At 39.3% G+C, this 26,669-nt stretch overlaps 1 protein-coding gene and 1 pseudogene across 2 annotated transcripts in view; both read right to left on the bottom strand.

Moving 5' to 3' along the window:
- Window positions 1–34: 34 nt before the first annotated feature.
- The window catches only part of LOC115667836 (disease resistance protein RUN1-like), a 32,850-nt gene continuing 6,215 nt past the window's right edge, over window positions 35–26,669 (bottom strand). The window contains exons 3-5 of one of the 2 annotated variants that reach the window (XM_056306404.1): window positions 5,037–6,132; window positions 2,301–2,582; window positions 35–1,810 (exon numbers count right to left, since the gene is read on the bottom strand). In XM_056306404.1, coding sequence (XP_056162379.1) covers window positions 65–1,810; window positions 2,301–2,582; window positions 5,037–6,132 — 3,124 coding nt within the window. In that variant the 3' untranslated portion in view covers window positions 35–64. The remainder of the gene's footprint in view (window positions 1,811–2,300; window positions 2,583–5,036; window positions 6,133–26,669) is intronic. The other variant, XM_056306405.1, reaches the window with a different exon arrangement.
- LOC130136239 (26S proteasome non-ATPase regulatory subunit 12 homolog B-like) lies at window positions 12,464–23,972 on the bottom strand (annotated as a pseudogene).

A 26,669-nucleotide genomic window follows, 5' to 3' on the forward strand; every position in this document is an offset into this window, starting at 1 on the left:
CTGGCCCAGACCACCTCCCTCCCTCCGGGCCTCCACTTCCAAGCGGATCCCCCCATCACCACCTTCACCACCGCGTCACCACCGCATTTAAACGCAACAGGTCCGGTGATTGTCGAAGAGACGGGCATCCAGAAATACTGAATATTTGCAAGGGTCCTAATCCCTCGAGCCCTCGAATTTCAACTAAATTTACGCAATTCCAAGAATAAAAACGCCGCAGATTCTTTATGTTCGAGAGGTCCACTGATCTAAGGGAAGAGCACCGCCTAATATCCAAATATTTCAAGGATTCTGATCCATCGAGGCCTTGAATTTCAGTTACGCTATAGCAATTCCAAACATAAAGGCTTCTCAGGTATTTAAAACTGGAAAAGTCTAGCAATCGTCCGGCGGACGTGCATTTAAGGATATCCGACACTTGAGAGGATTTTGATCCACCAGGGTCTTGGATTTCAGCTGAATTCGCACAACTTGCTGCGGCATCCATTCTCTGCAGAATCTTTGAATCGGAAAGATCTAGCGATCCATCGAGCAGAGATGCATTTGGGCTCATCAACTTCGAAGAATCTTCAATTCCATCGACCCCAGATATCTTAGGGCATTGCCTTGCCGGTAAGTTGGATAGGCAATGTGAACCTTCCAAACCAGTGACTTCCGCGAGATGAAAGCAATATTGGAGAAACAACTTTGATAAGTGCTTCAAGTTTGATAAATTCGTGAACGCTTTCAATTTTCTGAAATCTACAATATTAAGCTGCGATAGTCCAATGGGAAGCTCTGGGACACATTCAAGCCAGGGGCAATTAGAAAGATCGAGTTTCGTGAGACGGGTTAGCTGGGAAAGATGGGGCAACGGCGGACTCTGGCAGATGATCCTTAGATCTGTTAAGCCAGAGGGCAGTTCTGGTATTTCTCGAAGCTTTTCACAATATTCAACACTGAGCTCTTGGAGAGAAGAAAGCTTAGAAATGCTTTTTGGCAAGTTTGAAATGCCTGAAAAGTCTAAAGAAAGCTCCTCTAGCGAAACCAATTCGCATATATTACTAGGAAGTCGTTCTAGTTTTTTGCATACTCCAGCTCCCAACCTTTGGAGTTTTGCCAACTTCCCGATGGCATCAGGCAATTCCATTATGGTAGAATTACTAATGTCCAAGATCCTCAAATTTGGCATATTCCCAATGCTTTCAGGTAATTTCGTAATCGATGTGGATCCTAAGTCCAGCTCGGTCAATGATGCCAATTTTCCAATCGAGTCAGGGATCTCTGTCAATGAGAAGCAGGCACGTAAGAACAAGCTTTGTAGGGATGCTAGATTGCCTATGGAGCTGGGTATGCGAGCTAACAGTCTACATTCAGAGGCATTCAAAGTCTCGAGCTTCTTCATGGAACCAATGGATTCAGGTAATTCTTCAATTGCTGAATCAGATAAGTCCAATAGAGTTAATGAGACAAGGGAGTCCACGGATTTAGGAAGTTGAGAAAGTCGTTTACAACATCCGACACATAGAGTCTCCAGCTCCGTCAAACAACCTCTCGAAATAGGAATCTCTTGTATATCAGTGCCTTTTATGCGAAGCTCCCTCAATTTTACCATTCTACCTATTCCTGCTGGTAGCTTCTTGAGTCTTTTACAATAAGAGACATCCAAGGAAACGAGGGTTTTGATGTTCCCAATAGAAGGATGAATCTCTTCCAGATTCACACAACATTCAAGAATCAAAATCTCCAAGCTTATGAAAGAAGTCAAGTCGGGAGTTCTTCTCAAAGATAAACAATTCCCGAGGTTGAGAACTTTGAGCTCGGTTGCCATCTGGAAGAAAGAAAAGATACCTCAATCTAATTGGACTTCTGTAGCATATGATTTTCCACTACTCCTTGTGTTTTGACCTTTTAGAATTCCTCAAAAAATACCTATGCTCCCTGACTCCTTCACGGTTGTCTTATTTAAATTTTAAATGTCTCTTTTAGTAGTGTTTGGCTACGCCAACATATAAATATTTTTTAAGCATATCAATTGCAAAAAGAATGTTGGGGATATACAAGTGCGGACTGCATGTATTTATGAATAACATTTCAAAGGAAATGTTTACTGATTAAATAGAAGCAACTTTTATTATCAAATAGCAAATGACAAATTCAAATGGAAGAGAGATGCATTCATTGGGTGCCATGTATTCCTTCAATAGTATGAGATTAAAGAGAAACGACTAGTTTAATTATGAAAATCAATTTTCAAATGTTATATGTACAAGGAAAAAAAATTATATTGAAAATACTTCAATGCCTTCTTTATATCTTACCTTGAGTTGAACCCATCCTCCCCAATCCTTCGAAATTGCACTGTTTGACAAATCGAGTACAACTAATTTATTCGGATGAAAGTTGGTCGCAATAAAATCCGAGGGACAACCCGCCCACTGAAGCCATCTTAATTTAGGAAGTAAGCTTTGGAAATCTCCGGCGAAATTCATACCATCCACTAGAAGGAACCTCAAGTTGGTCATTTGTTTAAATTGTTCGGCTGTGTATATTCTTTCCTTACCACCTTCGCCAAGAGAAAGTGCCTCAATCTTTCTAGTGCCCTACAACTTGGAAACATTGTGGACCATAAGTTTTGAATGATGAGATGAGATCAACTAATGATAAATAAAATGCACTGATTTCAATTTGTTGTCATACTATCATGGCATAGGCTTCTCCCTTTAAATTTTGTGAAATGACATGTTGTGGTTGCATACTATTTATCTAATCTATGTAAAGATGAGAAGCTCGAGCGGTTGTTCCTGAACTTTTCCTCTTCCAACTATGCCCTTCGCAATTTGCACCTTCCGAATTCCCAAAATTTGCATCCATTTGCAACTACAATAGAAGGCCTCTCTTCATGCATACACTAATTCAAATATATCTATCAAAATTCATGCCATTCATATGTGAAATAACACTACATTTACTCCTATCCTGTATATGTGAACCAATATGACTCTAATAGTCCAAATACATCCATCAAACTTTCCCTCAAAACATGTATCAAAATTAAAGAATCCCAATTGTAGAATCCCCCCACTCTTTCTGGTATACTTCGTTTGCAATTCTAAATATCAAAATGAAAACGAGAATGTCATCGCAAAAGGTACGCATGTGTTTTACGTTCCTTTCTTATCATGTAATTCTTCGCTGAGGGTTTTGCATTGTACGTGGAAGAAAAATTGATAATATCGAATGTTCTATAGATGATTCTTACTTTCTTTTTATTACTATAGATGTTTGATGCTATCTTTTCGTTGTCGTATTGATTTTGTTACCGTGAAGTAGTAGTCATCTAAATTTTGATCAATTTTCCCATATATTAATGAGACCTTCCGTATGAACAGATTGGACATGAAGATTGACAAAATTGTATTCATAAAGAACTTGAGTCTTCTGCATTTATCTTTTGTCATAACCTAATATTTCAGGAACTCAAATTCGTTTTTTGTTTTAGATGATGAATTGCACATTGAGCGCAAATCATAAGAGTCAATATTACGGATCTATTTGGTGGTTTCAACTTTTCCTTCAAACTTTTATTCTTTCATGTGAGACGCCACTTGTTTTTACATTAAAAGTTTCTTGTATATTTATTGTATTTTTGTCAACAACTTCATAGATACCTTTTTTTTTTTCACTTCTAAGCAATGTTCTATTCAGTTGATTATATTTTCCTTCGTACGATAATATGCTCACCGAAAAGCATCAGTAGCATTTTTTTTTCAATAGTCTTGTTATTTCAATATGTTTTGCATCCCAATGTGACTATCTAGTTTTTCTTAACTAACGATACTTACGACATTTGCACATGCTTGTTTGATGCTTGTACAAATCTTCCATTAGTTATAATTGCTTTTAATGGATCACCTTTTAACTTTCATGCTAATAATGAAAATTTATCATCACACAAAATTCAAGACCATATTTACTTCGGTTAATAATATCAAAAATCCCAACCTAGTAGACTTTTTCCACATTTACCCCACACTAATTTTCAAGTCACAAAAAATCACAAATTGGTAGACCCGTGTCACATTTACCCCAAACTAGTATTCGTTTCACAAAAATAAAATGATGATATAAATGTTAACTAAATCTTTGCAAAATAAGATGCTCACTAAGAGTTGAAAAATAGACAAATAATTATTATAACATGATAGCCTATGTTTAACAAATACATATTATCGGAAATTAATAGAAAAATCATACATCGTCACAAAAAGAAAATGTACTAGCATAATCATAGAAAGAGACTATCCCCTATTATGAAAAGTCTAGACAACGAAAATAATATATGTTTAAAGGGTTATATTACATGGTTGCTCATATATCATAAATAAATACAAATGCCACATCAACAAATTGACGGTGTCAACCAATGATAAGCCACAAAAGCCTCGATTGCACAAAAAAGCGAAAGTTAGAAGACTATATTGAGCAAGAGCAAAAATAGATGGGCAACTAAATTGCACAACCAATAATACTTAGGGGTTACACTTAACCCAACTTAAAGAATACAGGAACCAAGATAGCTAAATCGTCACAAATGATTGGAGGTCTCATTTATCACACCAAACAATTCATAAGTAGTAAAAATAAAAAATAAAAAAAGGCCTCACAAGAAACCAAAAGATCAATCCAAACATCAAACACTTGCATCAAACAAATATGTGGGGAAGGCATGGCTGCAACAATTTGTAAATGTCAGGTTTTCTCTAAAAGTAATCTGTCAAATATTCTGCTTTTGTAGTTTTGTTGTAGCATTGAAATTACCAAAAGGAGAGTATCTTTATCACCGTATTACTAGGTAAAGATATAGATCAATTGCCCATAACCAAGAAATTGATCCTCAATTATGTTCTAGAATAAGGCAAGAACAATAATTAATAAAAGAGCTCGTAGAAGCAGCTAGTTTAGGGGAGCCAAGACTCACAACTATTTTTATTTCAAACAAGAATGGGAAGATGGAACCCTATTCACTGACCAAGACAAGTAGAGAAAAGTCTTACCTTGTTTCCGTTAATCACATCTACGGCTTCCTCATTGATCCACAATCTGCTACGCTCTTGAGGCTCCTTTGGATTTTCTAGACGAACAATTTCCCTTCCAAGATCTCTCAATTGATCATGTATCGTTAGCTTGCCGTATTTGTCAATTTTAATTAGGGACATAAGACTCAATACTTCAAGCCCCCTACCTGGGAGAAAACTGCTGGCGTCCCACATGTAAGTTGGATTTTGTTTATGTGATCCATTGAAAAAGCATGCAATATCCAAAAATATTTGTTGCTCCTCATCATCTAATGCTTCATAACTTATTTTCAACTTCTCTTGCACTTTCTTATCGGGCACTTTCTTTAATTTCTTTAATGTATCTCTCCATACTTCTTCTCTCTTTCCACATAAGAATGAACCTATAACTTCAAGAGCTAATGGAAGCCCCCCGGTAGTAGATACGACATCACGAGAGATAACCTCATAATCATTCGAAGGAGAATCCTTTCGAAATGCATGTCTTGTAAATAAAATCAATGATTGATCTAAAGACAACTCGTTGAGTTTGTACATGTAGCCCGCCCTAACTTCATCGAGAATGCTTTTGTTTCTAGTTGTGATGATGACTATACTTCCCGCTTCAAACCAACTTCCATCCCCAACTAAAGCATTTGAATGAGTACTATCATCCATATCATCCAGAAGAACGAGGATTTTCTTACTCATAAATCGAGATTTGATGACACTGACTCCTTCGTCGACATTAGACACATCACACGAACTTCCTATTATGGCAGAAATGAGTTGCTTTTGTATGCATTCAATACCCTTACGCTGAGATGTTTCTCGGATATTTGCCACGAAGCTACGATAGTCAAAATGACTAGAGAGCTTGTTGTACAACACCTTTGCAAGAGTTGTCTTACCGATGCCGCCCATTCCGTAAATTCCAATAATCCTTGTACCATTGAATTCATCATCTATCTTGCTCATAATCTGTTGCACATGATCATCGATTCCCACCAACTGTTGGGGAACATTTAGTTGAAAAAGTCTTTTTAACTCGCCCATAACTTTTCTGACAACAATTTTAACCAATGTTCCTTCATGCCTGTCAAATAATAATGAATATTAGTATAGGATAGCAATATGTACATTCTTTTTCAAGAAAGATCTATTTATGAAAAATTAAACAATGTTTTGTTGGAGAATAAGGTACCCGCTATCAATTTTTTCTGATTCCCATCCTTTTAAGGAGCCGACTGCTTTGAGTGCTACTTCCCATTCCTTCACAACCATTTCGTCCACATTCTTTTTATGTGCATTTATAGCATCTCCCAATCTCCCTGTAAGATGACGCACCTGTGAGGGTTCCACTTTGTAAAATATGGGCAACACTATCTGCCCTTTACTTCTCTTGCACTTCAACATCTCAGCCAGTTCGCGGAGGCACCATTTGCTGGAAATGTAGTTCTCAGAGATAATTGCGATCGAGATCGTGGAATGTGTAATGCTGCAGAGAAGCTCTGGACCAATCTCCTCACCAACACGGAGCTCATTGTCGTCTCTAAACACGTGAATTCCTGCATCGACAAGGCTAGTGTAGAGATAGTCGGTAAAGCCTTTACGAGTGTCTTTTCCTCTAAAGCTCAAGAACACTTCATAGTTATTTCCCTTATGCTGTTCCTCTCCACCTTCATAATCACTTCCTCCATGCGGAGGCGTCGATGAGGAAGCCGCTCTAGAATTCGGATCTTCTGCATGAGTGGGTTCTTTTCTTTTGCAATTCGATTGGCAATTTAAGCAGAGAGGGAAATGAAGGGAAAAGAGAAGAAAGGAATTGGAGAGAAAGAAAGAGAAGGGAGAGATCAATTTCTTTCTTCTTGATTGGATATACATCATGTAGTGATTTGACCAAAGAGATCCTTATTCTGTTTTAAAATAGGAGATTGATCAAGCTGGGCGTTAAAAGAAAGCCAGATTTCTCAGTCCGGATCTGCGAATTGAACAAATGTCTCTCAGAACTCAGTTAATTTAAACGAAAATAAAAGAAATCTCATACCCCTTACTTAAATCAGAAGAAAATGGAGCAATCAAAGCAGGAAACAGATAAGAGCAAGGCATCGTGGACTACCTGAGTAGTGCTCAAACAACACAACCCTGGGATCTCCACTGACTTTCAGCTTTCAATGTGGGATTACCAGCACACAACATTCACTAATATGTGCGCTTGAATAATGCTGAGTTCCTGCCAGCCAACGGTCCAAGACTCTTCGTGCTAATCGAACCGCTGCGAATGCATGCTACGGAAAGAACGGTCATTACACGCGAAATTTCCGCAGCATCATGCGGAAAGGGTGCGGAACCCAACGAGCAAAGACTGACATGCTCACATGCAATCACGTGCAACGCTCACATGCTCCCGGTGCTTTGATCGAAACTCGAAATCCAGCACGACTTGACTTGACTTGTCTTCTATATTAATAAAGAAAACTAGAAAAGAGAACTAACGAGCAATAATACTCACGTGCTCCTGCTGGGATCTCCACCGACGCTCAGCATTATCTGCGGAAGGTGCATGCCATGTGCTTTCATTGAGATTTGACAAACAAAATAGAAAAGAAAACCAACTAGCAATGCACCCATGCTCCTCGTGCTAACAAGAGATTCCGTTTATCCCCGAGGATTTTGTTAATAGAAATGTCTGGGGGACGCGTGAGTTTGTTCCATCCACGATCAAACTATTATTTATTTCTCAAAAGAGATTGGTCTAGGAAAATAACTCTCAAAATAAATCCCTTCAGAAACAATTTTCTCAAACTACATTTCTCCATCCCACATCATTCTTACAGATTATCTAGTCATTATCCCACACGTAAGTCACTTTTTATCTCTCTCCTTAAATTTATAACTTTTAACATTTTATGTGAATTTTATTTTCGATACTGCATCTATAAATTCTCGGTGACGACTCTCCACAATCGAATAAATATTCGGTGATGCTTTTTTCGGGAAAATTGTCCAAAAAATCCTAAACATATTGTATGGCGATCAATTCAATCCTAAATATTTCAATTGTGTCAATTAAATCATGAATCTTTTGACAACTTGTCAATTTAGTACTAAACATTTCAACTGTCTTAATTTAGTCCTAAAAATTTTGATAATTTGCCAATTGAGTTTCAAATTTTTTGACGATTTGTCAATTTAGTCCTTCCAGATAAAATTGGCTAAAAATCGCTAAAAATCGCTGACGTTGCAATATGTTAAACTCGGTTGAATGTGTGCAATTCTTTCTTGGTTTTTTTTTTTGTCAGACAACTCTTTCTTGCTTAATCAGAAGAAAATGGAGCAATTAAAAGCAGGAAACAGATAAGAGCAGCAAGGAGTCAGTTGACTCCCTGACGAGTGCTCAAACAACACAACCCTGGGATCTCCACCGATTTTCAGCCTTCGAAGTTGGATTACCAACAAACGACATTCTCTAATATGCGTGCTTTGAACAATGTCTGAATCGACCAAAAAAAAAAAAAACAATGTTTGAGACCTTGCCATCCAACGGTTCGAGACTCTTCATGCTAATCGAATTGATACGACTTACGAGGCATGCTACGGAAATTTGTGGTAAGGGGCATTGAACAATTCATGCACGCGTCATTGACCTTACTTGCCTTTTGTATATGCGTAAGGGGCATGCAGGTGCTTTCATTGAAATTTGTGGTACAGTACTGGCCTGACTTGACTTGCTCTTTTTGTTAATAAAATAATGGAAAAGAAAACTAATGTGCATGAGTCAATGACAAAAGCATATTAATCGTGGGATTATATATATAGGATTTTGTTATTAAAAGTCCGCAGGACGCATTACTTTCAAATATCCACAGTTGAACTTTCTTTTTTCAAAAGATTGGTCAGGAAAAATAACTCCTAAAATAAATCTCTTCCAAAACAATTTTTTCACACTAGATTTTCCTATGCTACATCATATATTTTTTTGTTCCATTCAAACATGTTTTCAAGAACTACTCAATGGTTCCCATAGGAGTTACTCTTTTACCATTTAACTCTATCGTCACTTCTTTTTTTGTAAAGAAAATGGATTTCATACAACAATAGAGTGATGAAATCGAGCAAATGTCGATATCGATAGGAAATGTGTGATGGTTTCTACACTTTGCCGGCTAGAAGATTAAAGCAAAAAAAAGTTGAACAAAGAAACAAAAGTTGTCACTTGGAAACACCAATAGTAAATTAAAAATGGGAAGCAACTATGTAAAGAAAACTTCCATCAAATCGGATTTTTGATAAAGTCATCAAAGAAATGCATTATCCTCAATAATTCAAGCTTCTCACTGTGTTACCCACGTGCATGCCAAGAGTTGAGAGAAATGTCAAAACTAGTCGACATCAAACACATTATAGTGACAAAAGGTTTAGAGACAAATGACATCTCAACTGTGCATGTTTGAACAATGCTGAGTTCTTGCCATCCAAACGGTCCAAGACACTTCAACAGACCGAAACACTGCGACGCGTGGTGCACGAAAAGAGCAATTATTGCACGCGTAATTTCCACAGCATTGCGCGGAAGGTGCGTAGGGCCTACGCAGGCGTTTTGTTTCAACGCAAGCACGACTTGACTTCGACTTGGCTTGCTTTTTCTATTAATAAAATAATTAGAAAATAAAAAGCAAAGGGCCATTATTGCTGGCGTAATTTCCATAGCATCATGCGGAAGGTGCGTTGAACCTACCTCTGCATGTGTTCCTTGACTTGACTTGCTTTTCCAAGTAAATAAGAAATTGAAAAGAAAACCAACGAGCAATACTGATGCTCGGAGTAAGGTCGGCTGAAGATTAGATGCACACGTTTTACGAAAGACTAGAATTGGGTGAGACCCTGTATCACGATTTGAATGGAACTAATAAGCATATTCAGACATTTGATATATCAACAATGACCGGAGAATCTATAGTATATGAATTGGGTGATTATGTTAAATCATCTCATTACATACACGAGGTGATTCTGTTGGCCCTTCTTTTTCCTTTTCATGGACTTACAAGTTGGCTCCTCCCGAGTGGGTGACATTGCAGGTTTATATATTCAGTGTCACATTTAGAAATTCTTGGCCAACGGGTTTCCCAATGTCCATTTTCCTTTTTATTTCATTTGGTGTTTAGCTTTTTATCTCATGTTAACATTTTTAGCTTACGGTTCTACCAGTGTGCATTTTTCCTTAGCACAGTATTAAGCTTCTTCAGAATGAAATGACTAGATAATATAGAAAAAAAAGCTCAACGGCTTAGTATGTGAGTGACTAAGCACGACTCATTATTCTACGATCGAAAGCTTGCAAGTAAGAAGATTAAAAATTTAACGTTATGTCACATGATCAACTAGTGATTTGAAAAGGAAATCCTATGTGCTCGCTATCCAAAAAAAGAAAGAAAAGAAAATCCAATAAGTTATGTAATACACAAATTCAGAAATAATTTCAAGTCGAAAGTTTCAATACATTGGTAAAACCTCGTCACTTATAGTCTCAATTGTACTATCACAACCCCATGTCCTACGACAAGGTCCAAACTAGTTCCTTTAATTGAAGATGGACGGAATGCATGAAATGCATAGGCCTAATTTAGGATTATTATTTGATGTATAATTAATACTATCGACTATATAAAGAGACATACCAAATGCCATGATTTGATTTGATTAGTTGAAGATATTGTTGCAGAATAGTATTAATTGGCAATAGAAGAATCGCACAGCATGCCAACATTTATCAGGCCCCCTGCATCCTAATCCCGATTCTAATTCTGTTCTATTAGGCAACTGAATGCAAGCCTTGTTATCACTACATAAAATATTTTCAACTTTGATAGCGGTTCCCTCATGTCTGCATAGCCTTAAATTGCGTCATGTCCATTTGAATTTGTACGATACTTACTTACCAGTGTAACAATCCAAATATAGGCAGTGTCGAATTGGACAAATATTTGACACCTAATACCAACAATCATTTTGAATTCCCAATTTTCCCTTATTTTTTTTAATTCTTTTTCCGAAATATTCTTAAAAGGTGTGGAAATTTGAAAATACGTCGAAAAACCAAGCATAGAAAATGAGTCAACAATCACTTACGTCCATTTAAAGGTCTCAAGCTGTAAATGAACACAATTGAAGCTTCTCCTCAAGATCCAAATAAATGATTAACGAAATGACAAAACTTATGCCACAGATGTCTCAAATATTTTGGTCCGTTCATCCCAAATTTTGTTTATGATTATGAACGCCCTAGACATTGGCTCCACCTTGGTCATTTTTACAAGAGTACTTTTCGAATTCCTTCCCATAGAGTTTATGGTCCACTTTCACCCAAACTTACGACTTTGAGACCTGTAAATCGATCAACAATGTCTGTTGAACCCAAATGTTCTCTGGCTTGGCAATGATGTACAAATCCCGACGACAAAATGTAGAGAGTTACTTATTGCTAGTATATAAGATAATGAATAATATTTCTCAAATTAGACTTGGTTAGATATTTACTACTTGGGGCGACTGTTCTATCAACTCAAGTGTAAATTGAAAAATGCATTGAACGCAACGTTTGATCAATTATACATAATTGTGCTATTTCTTCTATATTATTTGTGCTGATGTAAACTTTGGATTGTCATACTTTTTTCAAGAACTACTCAATGGTTCCCACAGGAGTCACTCTTTTTCCATTTCACTCTATAACACGATATTCAAACTCTTTACCTTCCATATAGAAAAGGGATAACAGACAACTTATTGATGAAATTAATGGAATGTCGAGATTAATTAGGAAATATGTTGTGGTTTTTATATTTCGCTAGTCAGAAGATAAAAGCGAAAACAATTAGACGAAGAAATATTCCTAAGTTGCCACTTGGAAGCACCAATAGTAAATTGAAAATGGGAAGCGACGAGAACTTCCATCAAGTCCAAATCTTAACAAATTTGTTGAAGAAACACATTATCCTCAATATTTCAAGCTTGTCACTATATTGCCCACATACATGCCAAGAGTTAAGAGAGACGTGCAAACTAGTCGACATCGAATACATTCCAGTGACAGAAACCTTAGAGAGAAATGAAATCATAACAGAGTGTCATATGATAATGACATCACATCAACTTGGAAAGAAATTATGTCTTTTGATGAGATAAAAAGTGCAGTTATCTTATTGAAATGAAGCTCCCTAGGAACAGATTTTTAAAAATGCCAATAGCCAAGATTGCCAAAAGAAACAGGCTCTCTCTGCTGAAGACGAAATTCAAATGCGCAATGACATAAAAAATAGCATTCATCTACCTTTACTATGGAGAGCTAATGTTATCCCCAATGTTAGAAAAACATAAGCACTAGCGAAATTTGTAATGCCAAACAGAATTTAGTAACAATGTGCTCATTTCTGTTGCAATGAGTGCACATCTTGTGCTGATACCTATTCCATTGGCACAAGTTTTGGACCTTGAGAGCGCAAAAATCTCCAATTAAAAGGAGGGGGGAAGAAGAAAGACAAAAAGATCAAAATTTCCAATGGAGAAAGTGTACTCAGTGTATCATTTCAGTCCAAAACATGAATGATTTCAGTCCAAAACAAGGCCCAGATCTGGTCCACCAGCAAAATATGCAATCAAATTTAAGACAACTACACGAGAGTTCTATGATGAACATCTTTAGTCTCCACTTCAAAGCACAATGTGAAGCTGCATTCTTCAGCTTCTCTCTTTTGGTGAGAGAGAGGGAGGCTCAAGGGGAGAGAGATCATTCATTCAACTAAGAACATCGTCAATCTCTCAAAGCAGCCTTATGAACCATGGTTTACTTGTGGATTTGGTGGCGGCTTTTCTCGACAAGATCGAGGAGATTTTCCAAATTTGTAGCCCATAAGTTCAAGATGATATTGCTGTCCTTTGTCTTCTGGAAAGAGATGACTCCAATCGGCCAGTCTATCTTTGCCACCAGGGACCTGGAAACAACCATTTCGGAGAGATGCTTCTCAGCTTCCTAAAACGGTAATATAGAATGATTAAAGCTCTCTACAACTGCGGTAACAGAACCCCAAAAACAGAGCTCATTTCCTTGAGTGATTCAGCTACATAGATTTTCTGAACACAATAAGAAAGCTCTAATTGCGAGATATACTTTGGTAACACAGGAAATGGTGAGTGATAGCAGAGCTCCTCCCACCCTTCTAAAGAGCATCAAAATTTTAGGCTCCATGGGACAAGAAATGGTTTCAAAGTGCCAGACAATGACACTTATAGCTACAACAAATTCTATGAGCAGAAGTTGACTAAGTGAAGTCTACACATATATGTCGGTCAGAAATGTTTACGGAACAAAACTATGAAGGCAACATTCTCAACCTCACCACAAACCTTTGGCTTACAAGGCACCAAAACTTCTTTTAAGTCCAGCAACCATGTCCCACAGGGATCATGGGCAGAGAGGCTGGTCAGGGTTAAATGAGGGGTCTAGGCAATCATTCATAAAGATTGACATTGATAAATAATATAAACAAATGTTCAGCATAATCAACTTGTATGCTGAGGCATAACAGCTCTGCAAGTCTCTTCAAGGTAATCCACGAGTAATACTTGGAAACGACAATAACATTCTGTAGAAAATAGAGTGAGTCACATCTGAATGATGATCCAATGAAAAGAACAAAAATGACAAAGTTCTGTAATTACATGTTCGATGATCTATCTAAGATCTGCTACTGCCTTCACAACAAGTGCGTCTCCGAGCATGTTTTTCTCATTCTTAAATTCATCTTTGAAAATACTCCAAAGAGCATTCATTGGATAACCACCATGGTGACCAATTTGTTTTTTGAGCAGCAACCTGCATTAAAATAACGAACGTACAGTCAACCAAATTCTATGGCACATTATTTTTGCAAGATGTACAACCAATTACCTAGAAACAATTCAAAGATGTACCTGAATTGGATCTCTGAAAGATTTTTGTCTTCTAAAGTGGCATTGAGGCTTGACTGCATACGATCATGCGGTGACAGAACTAAGTACCAGTAGATTTTCCTTTGAACCTGCAATTAATTAAATCAAAGATTGAACAGCTGTGCCTTAAAACCCTCAGTGAAGACTTAACAAAGCCTCATATGAAAGAGCTTCACTCGTATCCACTGCTCTGAATTTTCCCTTCACTGATGGAATGTCTTATATCGCCTTATAGCATCGACAAATCGTTAACCACAATGAGCTCCTAACAAACCCTCAGTGAAGACTTCACTCATTGCGATGTGTATAGTACCTAAATCGTTAACCACATGAATGCGAGGTAGATGTGTGTTCAAATCCATCAAGTACATCCCAAACGTCAGAGGTTGCGAAAAAGCTAGAAAGGAAAAAGAGTACGTGTTAGATGAATAAAGCCATGGCTTGAACCGCAAACTGAATACAAGGTAGGGCTTGATTGACGAAATTTTTTAGTTAAAACAGATAGTAGACACAACATTGAATAAGTAAAACATAAATTCACCGTACCATGAGTTCATATTATATCTGTTTCAACTCCAGTAGGTGACGGAATATCAGCTGGCACTTCTTCCACAATATTTTCACCTTCTTTAAGTTTTTTCTTCTCTTTGGAAGGATCTGCATCAAACACTCGGGGGATGATTTTCCTGGAAAGGATTTGTGCACAGACAGAATCGTGGCGATCAAAGCACAAAAGAACCTGCAAAATCCATCGATCAGAGAACCAATCATAGCAATAGTGCATAAACGGCTAAAAGCAATACAAAAATCCTGTACTTGTTCAAGGATAAAGGCAATTTTCTCCGTCTTTGCCACTGCTCCAAAAGTTTCCACTGCAATTCGACCCAATGTTGGACAGGAAAAAACCAATCACAAGATCAGTGACCACAGAAGTCAACTTCTTGCTCCTGCAATCTCTTGCATCAAATCAGTAGCTTCTGCTATGGGATCCTGTTCTTCCTTTATTCTTTTAAGTTTCTTGATCAACCATGCTCTCTCAATTTCGACATATATTTGCAGAATGAGACTAGCTATAGGAACCAAGAAACCAAAACAGATTGCTCATGAACATAAGCTGCAATAGAATTTGATTTCACATATTCACCTCCAGCAGCGACAGAGTTAAGTGTCCTAATAAGCTCTATCTTGGTCTCAAGATCAGGTCTCTGGTCAATATATTGCATAGTCTGCTGCAACATTGCTGTCATGGCCTTTTGATAAGAAAATAGCAATAGCAATGCATATGTCACCATCCAATCAAGTCAATGACTTGATTATGTCTTGAGCACAATTAAAACTTTGAGTTGAACAGTTTGATTAGAAAATTATTCATTCTAGAAAGAAAATACAGTTCAAAAAGGAACCGAAAGGAGTAATAGCAAGGTGCAATACAACTACAGCTATCTCTATCAAGAGTATCCAAGCCAATTGAAAATACTTGCAACCAGCACAAGCACTATATTATCCCCATATAAAGCATATCATGAAATGTATCCAAAACTTGACTTGAGAAAAGAGTCATGTGATTCTTACATTTGTAAGCGAATGAGAAGACGTGAAAATTCGGGGCATACATGGGGAAGAATCCAGAAACACAAGGCGAGAAACTGAAGAGGATTCCCCAATACTAGATTCTAGAGCAAAAGCACCAGGCCTGGATTCTTGCATCTCTAGAGATTGCATAGAGCCAATATCTATATAGATATGCCAACATACACTCGTTTTCCAAATAGTTATACATAGATGGCATGTTAGAACTACACACAACAACAGTTCAAGATAATTCAAATCCTAAACCAAATCTACTTAAAGAATTAGCATTTTGAAACACTCCTCTAGCCCCCAATCTCAATTTTTTTTCTCCCTGGTTTCTTTTTTATGTAAAAGGTATAATAAGTAAGGCACCAGGGAAATACCTGTCCATCTAAAACAAAAAGAATCCATCCCTATACAAGATAATTCAAATCCTAAACCAAATCTACAAACCAGAAATAAAATCAAAGAGGAGCACCAATTAATGACTTCACTAAACCCTGAAGAGATGATGAAACAAAATAAAACTACTTAACTTAAACAATGTGCCTTTTCTGTAACGACCCGGATTTCGCGGATGGCGAGGGGATTGCATTGCTCTTGTCCCACATTGCTTAGGGAGTGAGATCTTGGTGAATTTATAAGGCTTGGCCCCTAACCCTTGTGTAACGCGTTTTAAAACCGTGAGGACTTAGTATCCAAAGCGGACAATATTACACAAGGAGTGGCGCAGCGGAAGCGTGGTGGGGCCGAGGTCCTTACATTTTCTCTTTGTCATCATAGTCTAAGGATATCTATCTTTCAATCCTTCACTCACAGATGTTTACTTCAATTCCAAAGGGAGGGTCCATCTTGTAAAAGTACAAGTTCAAAGTATTTTGTTAGTAACTGCCTACTAGATACTAGTAGACAGTACCACAATGTCCAGCTCATCCTCATAGCTTTGTGCATTATTTTCCTACTCGGTTGAAAGAGTTATTTCTCTTCTTTGTTAATGAGAACTTCCAATTAGAGTTCTTCATAGGATGCAACATCAGAAGATCTTACGTTGACTTGATGGAACAGGGAGATATTTACCTATAACTAATCTTAGTTGAATGTTTCCTTTAAGTTACCAAGTAATCTTTCAACAACTTCTACCTATTGAGTATTCTGTCTCCTTTTTTTTTCTTTTGAGAGCGAGCGACAACGCTAAGGGGTTATGGTGGATACTCACTTTGTACTCCTTGGGTGACGAAGACTCATTGATGTTGATCAATTTCACTTCATAAAGTAAATGCAAGTACCCTGCCAGAAAGGATATCCCAGGCTAACCTTTTGCTTTTTACCCATTCTTTGTTTACGCAGCAGCACCATTAAACTTCCACAGAAATATAAATCCCAATCTTCAATCAACAAACAGTTCCAAAAGCACATCTTTTAAGCAATTCTTCCAAATCTCGCCAACTTGAATAATTTAATACCCGTGGAAAGTTAACGTCAATAGATAATGCAAAAGAGGTGTCAGACCCTAAAAAAAATCATTTGCAAGATGGTGCATCTGCTAAATCAACAAAGTCACGCATATTCCATAATCATGGCACTAAACCAAGAAGTTTAGGTAAAAGCACTGAGAATCTTTTAAATACGTAAGCCAGCAATTGACTAGCTAATTACTTGCCGCAAAGCTCAGCCCGGCAAACTAGCAACTCGAAAAGCGGGATCCAAATTTCACAATAAAAGAGAGAGAGGCTGAGCACATAGCGATTAGCAGATATATACGCACCAAGTGTTCCACAAGATTTCTCACCAACATAATGCTCCTACCAGCCTGCGTGCATCCTAGGCACAATGTGAATCCCAATGAAAATAAACCTATAGACAATAAATTTGACTCCCAAAACCTGACACACGGGCCTCACAGCCCCTACAACCCAAACCTGCCCTCGCCCCTCAGAGTCGAGTCCAGGTCCTCAACCTCCGGGAGTCACGATCTTCACCATGATCAGCTGCGCAACCCTGTCACCCACCTTCACTTCAAAGTTGACGTCCGAGAGGTTGAACAGGATTACCCCAACCGGGCCTCAGTAGTCCGCATCAATCACGCCTGCACCGATGTTGATCGAATGCTTCCATGCCAAACCCGATCCCGGCGCTGAAGCAACAAATGTACAAGCGATTCGATTCAGCTCTCATCGATTATCGGAAACAAGGTATTGAGAGAATGTTTTGAGGTAAGAAGTTGCACATTACCTATTTGAGCATATGTTCCTTAGGGCATTGTGATGCTCAGATTGGTAGGGAGTAGGGACGAGGGCTTTTCCCCTTGCGGGTATTTAAATCTCAGCCGCGCTGTTTTCAATCCACAAACGACGAAACCCACATTTAGAAACCATTGCAATCTCTCAACAGGGACCGAACTCGAGATTCTAAGGAAAGTAACATTCGGGGTCACGTTTTTCGCCTCGAAAGATGGTAGCCCGCGCAAAGAGAGGGGACACTCGCAAAGGCAAGACGGCCTTCTAGGACAGCTTCTTCCCTCTAAGCAGAGAGAGAGCGGCTCCCACGACGCCATTGTTGTGGAGCTCCGGGATCTTGGGGACTTGGCTCGATCATCTTCAGTGGCTAAAGAAGACGGTGATGGGTATGAGTTGAAAGACAACAACACTCCGGTTTGAATAATAGGCAACGGTCTCCAAGAAATGGCGCGAAGACCTTGAGCTTAAGATGAAGAAAGCGCAAGCATCCGATTTCGCCATTTGGGCCGTTTTTTGTCTGGATTGGTTCAAGCAAAACTACAACTCCAACTGAGATCCTGGGAAAGTGGGAAAAGAGCGAGAGTCCTCTGTACTTTATAGGGCAACGATTCGTGTAATACCAAAAATTAAGAATATAAGTTTTCAATTAAAGAAAGGGTTCATATCAACTTTAGTCTCTCGACTTTCTCTTCCCTTTTTCTTTTTTCAAAAGCTATGTCTACTTTTTAAATTTACCATGTTATTGATGTGGATTGTCGAAATGCTAACAATGTAATGTCGGCCCCTTTAAAATGACTGTAGGTAGAATGAAAAAGTAAGAACAGAAAAAGTAATTGAAAACGAAAGAATTGTATAAAAAAAAATGGAAGATGGGATTTAAGGTTCCGTAAAAAAAAACAAGAAAAGGGAAAACAAATTAGGGTTTTCAAATTGGTACCACTCCAATTGGGCGAAAATTGTCGACTAAAATTAATGGCGTCTTCTTCATCAAGCATACGATCCACCCTTACTGTAATGAACATCACAAACTTTTTTTTACGTTAATTTTTGTCCGACACATGTTTTGAATGCTTTATAGTAGTTGTTTTTTTTTTCTTTTTCAGAATTTTAATTGGTTTTCAAGTACTTGGCAAAACGAGCTCTTCAAATAATGGCTGAAAAATTGATTTTTTGCGTTACCTCGAATTTTCCCTACACTTGAAATAAGGCATTGACAATTACACCAAAACATGTTTCTGATTGCTTTAAACTGAAAATTAAATTTTTAAGAAAAAAAAAATTTACTTCTCATCAATAATTGATCATGTTAATGAGGACCTCAAGAATGACTTTCAAGTGTATCTTATGATGATTGATGTAATTTCCAAACCATTGAATGCCACATATAACAAGAAAGGTTAGCACATTGAAAATTGTTAATTTTCTTTGTCTAGCTTATGCTAAGTAAGTTCAATGATGATCGCATTCTTTAATAAAATGATAAATACATTTACTTTTGCGAAGAAAGTTGTGCTTTTCACCATCAAAAATTGTGCTTTGTACTCAGGTGGGCATAACTATTTCCACAGTTAAAAGTTGCTGTGACCATAGCTTTTCCCAATCTTTTCAGTTTCCATGAAGAAAATGATGGAGCTGGAAATCTCTAGGACTAGGCCCATCCCGTATCAAGTATCAACTTGGAGAAAAATAACGTCCTTTGAGAAAATAAAAAGTGCAGTTATCTTATTGAAATGAAGCTCCCTAGAAACAAGGTGCCCATTTCGGATGTGAAATGAAATTTTAAAGTAGCATTCGTTGAACCTTTACTCTCTAGAGAGCTAATGTTATACTAAGATGCGAGTTCAAATCCATCAAGTACATCTGGAACGTCGGAGTCTACTATAAAGCTAGAAAGGAAGAAGAGTATGTGCCAGATAGTAGACACAACATCAAAAAAAGCAAAACACCAATTTACCATATCATGAGTCATAGGATATCCGTTCAACTCCAGAAAAGACGGAATATCAGCTGGCGCTTGTTCCACAATGTTTTCACCTTCTTTAGGCTTTTTCTTCCCTTTAGAAGGATCTCCATCAAACACTCAGGGGCTGATCTTCCTGGAAAGGATATGTGCACAGACATAATCCTGGCAATCTATGCACAGACGAACCTGCAAAATCCATCGATCAGAAAACCAATCATAGTAATAGTGCATAAACGGCTAAAAGCAATACAAAAACCCGTACTTGTTAAAAAATCAAGGCAATTTTCTCTGTCTTTGCCGTTGCTCCAAAACTTTCTACCTGCACTTCAAACCCATCATAGGAATGTTGGACAAGGAAAAACCAATCCCAAGATCAGTGACAACAGAAGTCAACTTCTAGTTACCCCAATTTCTTGCATCAAATCAGTAGCTTCTTCTGTAAGACCCTGTTCTTCCATTATTTTTGCAAGTTTCTTGATCAACCGTGCTCTCAAGATTTCGACATATATCTGCATTACGAAACTAGCTACAGAAACCACGAAACTAAGACAGATTGCTGATGAACATAAGCTGCAATAGAGTTTGAAAATACATTCACCTTCCTGCGGCGACAGAGTTAAGTGTCTTAATAAGCTCTATCTTGGTCTTGAGATCAGGCGTCTGGTCAACATATTGCATAGCCTGCTGCACAATTGCTGTCATAGCATTTTGACAAGAAAACAGCGACATGTAGGTCACTATCTATTGACTTGATTATGTCTAGATCACAATTACAAATTTGATTTGAACTATTTGATTAACAGCACGGAATATGTCGCTCTAGAATGAAAATGTGGTAAAAAAAGGAACCAAAAGGGACACTAGCAAGGTACAATACAGATACAGGTATCTCTTATGAAGAGGATCCCAGCCAATTGAAAACTTGCAAACAGCACAAGCACTATAAAATCCCCATAAACGATATATCATGAAATGTATCGTGAACTAGACATGTAAAAGAAAAAAGCAATGCGATTCATACATGAGAAGGAGAACAAAAAGTAAAAATTGGGGACAATCATGGGATAAAAATCCAGAAACACAAGGTGAGAAACTGAAGAGGATTCCACAATGCTAGATTCTAGAGGATTCCACCATACTAGATTCTAGAGCACAAGCACCTGGCCTGAGGTCTTGCATCCCGACAAATTGCCTAGAGCCAATTCCCATGTAGATATGCCAAGCACATTCGTTTTTTAGATAGTTATACATAGATGGCATGTCACAGCTACACAAAACGACAGTTCATGATCTAATCAGTACACATATGCGAGCCAATCCCTGCAGTATAAAATATAACCCTTAAGGTCAAGGTGGTCAAGATAGATCCTAAATGATTGAAATTGGACCATACTTTAGATCAATGATCATAAGGCTCTACAGAAAATTAGGGTCTAAAGCGATAGATTCTTAATCTTTTTTCTGTACTAACACCTGTATGTTATCTTTGAAAAGAGGGAATGAAGCTCAAAAGCAGAAGACAAAAGCAAGAGCATCACCACAGCAGAAGCACATCAGTGAAGATGCTCTGATACCTCTTAAAGGAAGTCAACTAGAGAAGCATCTGGGGCAAAAGTGAAGAAGAGAAGAAAACAAACGCAAAACCAGATGATTCCAGAGGAACTTATCAGCATTCAGCATAGCATAACAATGACACACCATCAATGAAGAGGGAAAATTCCACCAGCTTATCACCCAAAAGCAGAGATGAAAAGGCAATTATACAAGCATGTATAATTATCATTATATGGTCTCTTTATTAGAGGATAGTGTTGATTTAATAAATTGAGGCATGTGATTCATTAAAGCTCTCAACAACAGCAGTAAGAGAAACCAAAAACAGAGCTATTTTCCATGAGTGATTCAGCTACAAAGATTTTCTGAACACATTAATCAAGATCTCTAGTGAGATATACTTTTGTAACACAGGAAATGGTGAGTGCTAATACTAGCAGAAAAAGCTTGGTCAGCTATTTTTAGCGATATAGCAGAGCTCCTCCCACCCTTCTAAAGCACATTAGAATTTCAGGCTCCATGGGACAAGAAATGGTTTCACAATGCCAGGCAATGACACTTATAGCTACAACAAATTTATGAGCAGAAGTCAACTAAGCCAAGTGTACACATATATGTCGGTCAGAAATGCTTACAAAACAAACCTATGAAGACAACATTCTCAAATCCGCGACAAGCCTTTGGCTTTCAAGTCACCAAAACCTCTTTTCCACTATTTTGGAACTTGTATCCAAGTCCAGCAACCAGGCCCCAATCAGGAATTTAAGGCAGAGAGGCTGCTCAGGTTGAATGAGGGGTCTAGGCAATCATTCATAAAGAGAGACATTGATAAAGAACATAAACAAATGTTCCACATGATCAGACCTGGATACTGAGGCATAACAGCTCTGCAAGTCTCTTTAAGGTAATCCTCGAGTAACACTTTGAAACCACAATAATATTCTGCAGAAAATAGAGTGAGTCACATCTGAATGATGATCCAATGAAAAGAAGAAAAATGACAAAGTTCTGTAATCACATCTGAATATCAGATGGCGCTTCTTCCACAGTATCTTCACCTTCTTTAGGCTTTTTCTTCTCCATGGAAGGATCTGCATCAAAAGCTCGGGGGATGATCTTTCTGGGAAGGATATGTGCACGGATATGATCCTGGCGATCTAGGCACGAACGAACCTGCAAAATCCATCGATCAGAAAACCGATCATAGCAATAGTGCATAAACGGGCTAAAGGCAATACAAAAAACCCGTACTTGTTCGAGGACAAAAGGCGATGTTCTCCGCCTTTGCCTTTCGCTCCAAAAAGTTTCTACCAGCTAAGCGGGTTATGGTGGAAACTCAAATTGTTGCTACTGAGGCGATGAAGACTCGCCCGACATCAATCAATTTGCACTTCATAAGTAAGTGTAGATTCAAGTACCCTGCCAGAAAGGATATCATCAGGCTAATCTATTTGTTTTTTGACATATTTTACTTTGTATACATACATGCACACACAGGCGCCACCATTAAACTTCCACGGGGAATATCAACCCCAACCTTCCATCATTCAAGGAAGAAGTAGAGGAAGAAGAAGATGAACTAACCAGGCGAATCAGCACGACAATTGCTAAAGGACGATCCAATCAGAAGAACCAACCCATCTCGATCCGCACGCAGAAATCGGAAGGGCGAGCTCGAGAAAATCGGCAAAAAGGTCTGCGAGCGCAATCGCTGTGGAGCGCCCCTAAGGGGAAGGAAAAGAAGGAGAGAGGAAGAGGACTGGACGAACACCTCGCTCGCGAGGAACTCTCCATTCCTGTCATCTCTCCTCTCTGAACGCGCACCGACGGAAGAGCAAATCGGAGGAGATCCGAAACACCTTCAAGTGAAACTCCCCGCTGGCCCGACCCGACCTCCCCAGCTCAGCGGATCCCCCAGCGCCGCCGCCGCCGCCGCCGTCGCATCTCCGCCGCCGCCCGGAAGTGACGATGCTTCAGTCTCTCTCGGGCGGTAGCAACTGCTGGTGATGACTAATAACGAGCAGAAGGAGTAAAAAAGACCGCGCGGTGACAGGATAAAACGGTGCGAATCTCGTTAAGCCTCGACAGAACCCGACGAATCCGCGGGGGGATCGTGAGCGCCATCCATAAATCCGGCAGCACGATCTCTCTCTCTGTCTCTCTCTCTGTCTCTCTCTCTCTCTCTCCCTCGTTTGCCTGACGTGTTCTTGTACTCCCGCCTCCAGAAGTTCCCTGAATCATCCACAAAAGAGAGAATTGCGGTCGATGAGATATCACGGAACAATTGAAAAAAAAGAAGGAAGAAAATCGAAAGAAACCAATTCAAGCAATCGAGGAAAAGCGAGCGAATTCGCGCCATTCCCAGAGTGCAGGATTTCGATCGTCCAACCTTTAAGAAAACCGAGATGGCTACGGGTCGAAGGCGAAGGGATGTTTCTTGAAGAGCTGCTTGTTCTCTCAAACGTCTTGTGATTTCCACAGCGTAGATATGGACCGGGATGCCCGGCATTAGAAGAAGCGAACAGAAGATAGATAAAAAGTTCAACTCAGCCGTGTGAACAAAACAAACACGTTATAAGATGGCTCGCGAGCGAGCAGAGAGCATCCTTCAAATGCGGAACTTGCGAAAAGATAAATAATTTAAAAGTCTGGTGCTCGTATCGTGTCGAGGATGAAATGACAAATGACAAGTTATTTCCCCAAACGGCACTCTTTTGAACACACAATAGCCTTCAGATGCTTTGATCCGGAAAGATCCGGCGATCGCCCAATATCCGGCATCCTGAGTCCTTCAATTTTGTGATCGAGTCGGGAATCTTCCTCAACGAGCGGCATCCCTTTAATGACAAGTGCCGCAGAGACACAAGGGAACCTATGGAGCTGGGTATGCAGGCTAACGATTTACAATAAGAGGCATTAAGAGTCTCAAGCATTCTCAGAGAACCAATGGATTCAGGTAATTCTTCAATCCCTGTTTCAAATAGGTTCAGTTCAGTCAATGATGCCAACTTTCCAATCGAGTCGGGAATCTCTCTCAACGAGGGGCATCCTCCTAATAACAAGTGCCGCAGAGACACGAGGGAGCCTATGAAGCTGGGTATACGGGCTAAGGATTCACAATAAGAGGCAGCGAGAGTCTCTAGCTTTCTCAGAGAACCAATGGATTCAGGTAATTCTTCAATCCCTGTTTCAAATAGGTCCAATTTAGTCAATGATGCCAACTTTCCGATTGAGTCGGGAATCTCTCTCAACGAGTAGCAACTCGATAATGACAAGCACCGCAGAGACACGAGGGAACCTATGGAGCCGGGTATGCAGGCTAACGATACACAAGAAGAGGCATCAAGAGTCTCGAGCATTCTTAAAGAACCAATGGATTCGGGTAATTCTTCAATCCCTGTGTTAGATAGGTCTAGTTTAGTCAATGATGTCAACGTTCCGATCGAGTCGGGAATCTCTCTCAAACAGGGGCATCCCTTTAATAACAAGTGCCGCAGAGACATGAGGGAGCCTATGGAGCTGGGTATATGGGCTAAAGATTCACAATAAGAGGCATCGAGAGTCTCGAGCTTTCTTAGAGAACCAATGGATTCAGGTAATTCTTCAATCCCTGTTTCAAGTAGGTACAATTCAGTCAATGATGCCAACTTTCCGATCGAGTCGGGAATCTCCCTCAACGAGTAGCATTCCTGTAATGACAAGCACCATAGAGACACGAGGGAGCCTATGGAGCCGGGTATGCGGGTTAACGATTTACAACAAGAGGCATCAAAAGTCTCGAGCTTTCTCAGAGAACCAATGGATTCAGGTAATTCTTCAATCCCTGTTCCAGATAGGTTCAGTTCAGTCAATGATGTCAACTTTCCGATCGAGTCGGGAATCTCCCTCAACGAGCAGCATCCCTCTAATGACAACCACCGCAGAGACACGAGGGAGCCTATGGAGCTGGGTATGTGGGCTAACGATTCACAATGAGAGGCATTAAGAGTCTTGAGTTTTCTCAGAAAACCAATAGATTCAGGCAATTCTTTAATCCCTGTTGCAAATAGGTTCAGTTCAGTCAATGATGTCAACTTTCCGATCGAGTCGGGAATCTGCCTCAACGAGTAGCATCCTGGCAATGACAAGCTTTGCAGAGACACGAGGGAGCCTATGGAGCTGGGTATGCGGGCTAACGATTCACAACAATAGGCATTAAGAGTCTCGAGGTTTCTCAAAGAACCAATGGATTCAGGTAATTCTTCAATCCCTGTATTAGATAGGTTCAGTTCAGTCAATGATGTCAACTTTTCGATCGAGTCGGGAATCTCCCTCAACAAGTAGCATCTCGATAATATCAAGTGCGGCAAACACACGAGGGAGCCTATGGAGTTGGGTATGCGGGCTAACAATTCACAAAAAGAGGCATCAAAAGTCTCGAGCATTCTCAAAGAACCAATGGATTCAGGTAATTCTTCAATCCCTGTTTCAGATAAGTCCAATTTAGTCAATGATGCCAACTTTCCGATCGAGTCGGGAATCTGCCTTAACGAGCAGCATCCTGGTAATGACAAGCTTTGCAGAGACACGAGGGAGCCTATGGAACTGGGTATGCGAGCTAACGATTCACAACAAGAGGCATCAAGAGTCTTGAGGTTTCTTAGAGAATCAATAGATTCAGGTAATTCTTCAATCCCTGTATTAGATAGGTTCAGTTCAGTCAATGATGTCAACTTTCCGATCGAGTCGGGAATCTCCCTCAACAAGTAGCATCTCGATAATGACAAGCGCGGCAAACACACGAGGGAGCCTATGGAGCTGGGTATCCGGGCTAACGATTCACAAGAAGAGGCATCAAAAGTCTCAAGCATTCTCAGAGAACCAATAGATTCAGGTAATTCTTCAATCTCTGTTTCAGATAGGTCCAATTTAGTCAATGATGCCAACTTTCCAATCGAGTCAGGAATCTGCCTCAACGAGTAGCATCCCGGTAATGATAAGCTTTGCAGAGACACGAGGGAGCCTATGGAGATAGGTATGCGGGCTAACGATTTACAAGAAGAGGCATCAAGAGTCTCGAGCATTCGCAAAGAACCAATGGATTCAGGTAATACTTCAATCCCTGTTTTAGATAGGCCTAGTTTAGTCAATGATGTCAACTTTCCGATCGAGTCGGGAATCTCCCTCAACGAGTGGCATCCCTCTAATGACAAGCACTCCAGAGACACGAGGGAGCCTATGGAGCTGGGTATGCAGGCTAACGACATACAATGAGAGGCATCAAGAGTCTCGAGCATTCTCAAAGAACCAATGAATTCAGGTAATTCTTCAATCCCT

This window comes from Syzygium oleosum, unplaced genomic scaffold (genome assembly GCF_021117445.2).
Source record: "Syzygium oleosum isolate NSW1041296 unplaced genomic scaffold, Sole_v2.1 Sole_v2.44, whole genome shotgun sequence".
NCBI classification, from domain to species: Eukaryota; Viridiplantae; Streptophyta; class Magnoliopsida; order Myrtales; family Myrtaceae; genus Syzygium; species Syzygium oleosum.